This window comes from Aplysia californica, unplaced genomic scaffold, assembly GCF_000002075.1.
Source record: "Aplysia californica isolate F4 #8 unplaced genomic scaffold, AplCal3.0 scaffold00417, whole genome shotgun sequence".
Taxonomy (NCBI): Eukaryota; Metazoa; Mollusca; class Gastropoda; order Aplysiida; family Aplysiidae; genus Aplysia; species Aplysia californica.
Window position 1 is genome coordinate 321156 of NW_004797687.1, and position 3214 is coordinate 324369.

The following is a 3214-nucleotide window of genomic DNA, read 5'->3' on the forward strand; positions in this document are numbered from 1 at the left end:
GGGGGGGCGTAAACGGTAATGAAGATCTCTGCTTTCTTTGCATCCAGATTTTTTTAGCTGTAGCCAGCTACCATGATAAAATGTATACTATTAGTATCTTACATGTTCTCTTGTGTTGACTAACCTCCATATTATGCTTGTTCTTTTTTCAGATGTTTATAATAACGCTATTTATTATAACACTATGCTTTATCTCTCTGACGTCTATTCATTTGCCATATTATACATGATGAGTGAGCTCTACGTCGATATGCGCCTATGAGAATAAGAGTGCATATGGTCGCTTTTAATCATAAGAGGGTGATCCCGAAAAACGCTGTTTTGAGAAAATCGAAGGTAAAGTTGTTGCCCCTTGTTCAATTTCTTTTAAAAAGACAAGGAGAGTTTTCTCTAAAACCAAACAAATATACTCACCAATGAAACCAAACTTCCTCGATGGGTAGAACAATGCCCACTTTTGGTGTAGGTCAAGATTTCTGGAAACCCCCGGAATATGGGTTAACCCGCTTGTCCTTAAAAGCGACCATATCTCCACTTGACGTCAAGATTGACCTGGATAAAGCGCTGTCACATGTCTTGGTCTAAGAAAAGTCTAACGTTATAGCGATTGTTTTGAAGTTGATTATTTTTTTCTTAGAACCAAAAATTGATTCTTAGTTAATTTTACGTGTAATTTTATGAAAACGGAATATCCCAAATTGCTCAGAACTGTTCACTGTTCAAAGTTGAATTCGATCCCCCTTCTTCCTTTGAGCATGTCTTATTATTACTGTTGTGTTAATCTTGGTCCGTGCGCACGGCGCAATTCTGAAAGGGAAAGTCGCTTTATACGGCGTGTAGTCTAAATTCTACACACTGATACTATATTATTTATATAGGGCCCTGTAATGCGGGAGCTTTCACTCTATCATCATAACCCCATGCAGTTTTCACCAGACAGCCTGAGCACGGCATTTCCTAGATGCTCTAACAGTGCTCTCAACCTGCAACCCATAGACTTGAATTATAATTTATAATACATCATGTTAGAATGATATCCTAGACTGCGCACTGTTGTGGTCGCTGCTCTTTGCTCTCCGTTTGTTTGTTTGTTTGTTTGTTTGTTTGTTTGTTTGTTTGTTTGAGGAAAGAGAAGCCAATCGACAGATACATTAATGGTCATTTTGTGCTTGGAAAAAGTTAGACAGACAGACATACAGAAACAACAGATGGAAAGTAAAGAAGTAGGATGCACCAGTAGCGCCCTCCAACCACCCACCCTTTGCTCTCTAACTACTGTAAAGACCTGACTATGATGTGTCCGCATCACGGGCTCCAAAATGAATCGCAAAATTACGCTCATCTCGGTTAAGTTGAGTGCTCGCACCACCCCCCTTCCCCGTTTTTTTTTTCTCCCTTCATCTAGTTCCAATTTGAGTGAAATGGTGCGCTCCATAGTAAACCGTAATTGCGTCAGAGTGCGCAGTCTTAGATATTATTAAACACGTCTTTGCTTCAGTTCCACTAATCCTTCCACTAATCCTTCCACTAATCCTTCCACTAATCCTTCCACTAATCCCTGTCCAATCTAGCCAATTTCCTGCCTGGGGCACATACTCTTTTATTTCTCTGTGTTTTATACCCAGATAACTTTGTTTTGCTCCAACAGCCTGCTTACTACCTTTGCTGCCCGTTGATTGGTGCGCATCTAACAGCAGCGTGCCTTCATTTTTATGACATGTTTTCTTAGCTTTTTTAAAAATATTTTTTTTAAATTATTTTTTTTTTACTCAAATGTTCTTTGACTTAAGTTCTTTCAGAAAGGGAAAAGAAAAACCAAGTTTGTTGGGTTTTTTTTCTATTTTCATAATGAATTTCAAGGAAAAATACGGCAGATTGTTCTTATTGATGATAATGGTTTGCCCCGTCACTCTTTTTATGTTACAATTTTCTCATAAATGAAATGACCAAACGAAGTATAGTGCTATGGCTTTTCGTGATCAATAAATGTTAATGTTTCAGGTAGATTCTCTTTATGTTTGTTTAAAGAATATTTATTTAGAATTGCTTGTTAAGGTTTTGTTTGTTTGATTTCGATTGTAGAGAATCAGATACGCTTACAAAATTGTTTGCAAACATGCATTTCTCTTATCATCTTCATTTTGGTTGCAAAACGTTAGCACACATGTATTTGTCTCATCATCTTAGTTTTTGTTGCAAAACCTTTGCAGACGTGAAATTTTTCTCTAATAATCTTTGATTCTGTCATTAATGGTCTGCAAATTGATCAGGAAGATGACGCCTGGGTTGTGAAGTATTATCATGGATACTTCCAGAAATTGTTGTACAGCGTAGTTGTATTCTGGTTGTTAGTGTGTGTAGGTGCGTGTGTGTGTCTGTGGGTTTGTTGTTGTCGTTGTTGTTGTTTTTTTTGGGGGGGGATGTTTGTGTGTAGGGGTGTATGTGAGTGTGGCTGTATGTGTGTGTGTATGTGTGTGTTTGTGTGTGTGTGTGTACGCTCCAGTGTTCGTGTGTATATATGTGCGGGCAGGTGAACAGTGTATGAGTTTGTTTGTGGAGGGTGGGAGAGGAGGGCTGGGTTTTTTTTAGTTGTACTGTATTTTTAGGGAGGCAGGGTGTGTGCGTGCGTGCGTGTGTGTGTGTTTGTGTGTACGTGCACATGCGTGTATGTGTGTGTGTGTGTGTGTGTGTGTGTGTGTGTGCGTGTGAGCAAAAGAGGGAAGAATATATAACCACTCTGTGTCCCTGGCGACAAACCGTTGACCTTGCCGCTCCTTGTCCTTGACCTTCAGCGGTTCCCCTGGGCATCATTGTGGTGGACAACAACGCCGACCTGGAGCAGGTGCGGGAGGAGATCAACAAGATGCTGCAGGTAACGCAACTGGCGCGCGCGCGCCGCATGCACATACGCACATAATTGTACACGTATACACGCATACATATACACACATGTGCACATACACATGCGCACACATGCAGACACATACACGAGCACGCACGCACGCACGCACGCAGACACATAACGCGCGTACACGACACACACATACAACACGCGCATTCATTCACTCACTCTTTTCTTTTCCCTCTCTCTCTGTCTCTCTCTCCTTCCCTCTGTCTCTGTCTCTCTCTATCTCTCTTTTCTCTCTCTTATTCTCTTTCGCTTACACACTCACACACACATACACACACTCACACACTCTCTCTCTCTCTCTCA

The 3214-nt window shown here is 40.9% G+C and overlaps 1 protein-coding gene across 1 annotated transcript in view; it reads left to right on the forward strand.

Moving 5' to 3' along the window:
• LOC101851756 (diacylglycerol kinase zeta) overlaps nt 1–3214 on the forward strand; it is a gene marked incomplete at its 5' end in the record, with an annotated part of 63280 nt that overhangs the window by 27031 nt on the left and 33035 nt on the right. The window contains 1 exon segment of the mRNA XM_013085902.2: nt 2793–2871. Coding sequence (XP_012941356.1) covers nt 2793–2871 — 79 coding nt within the window.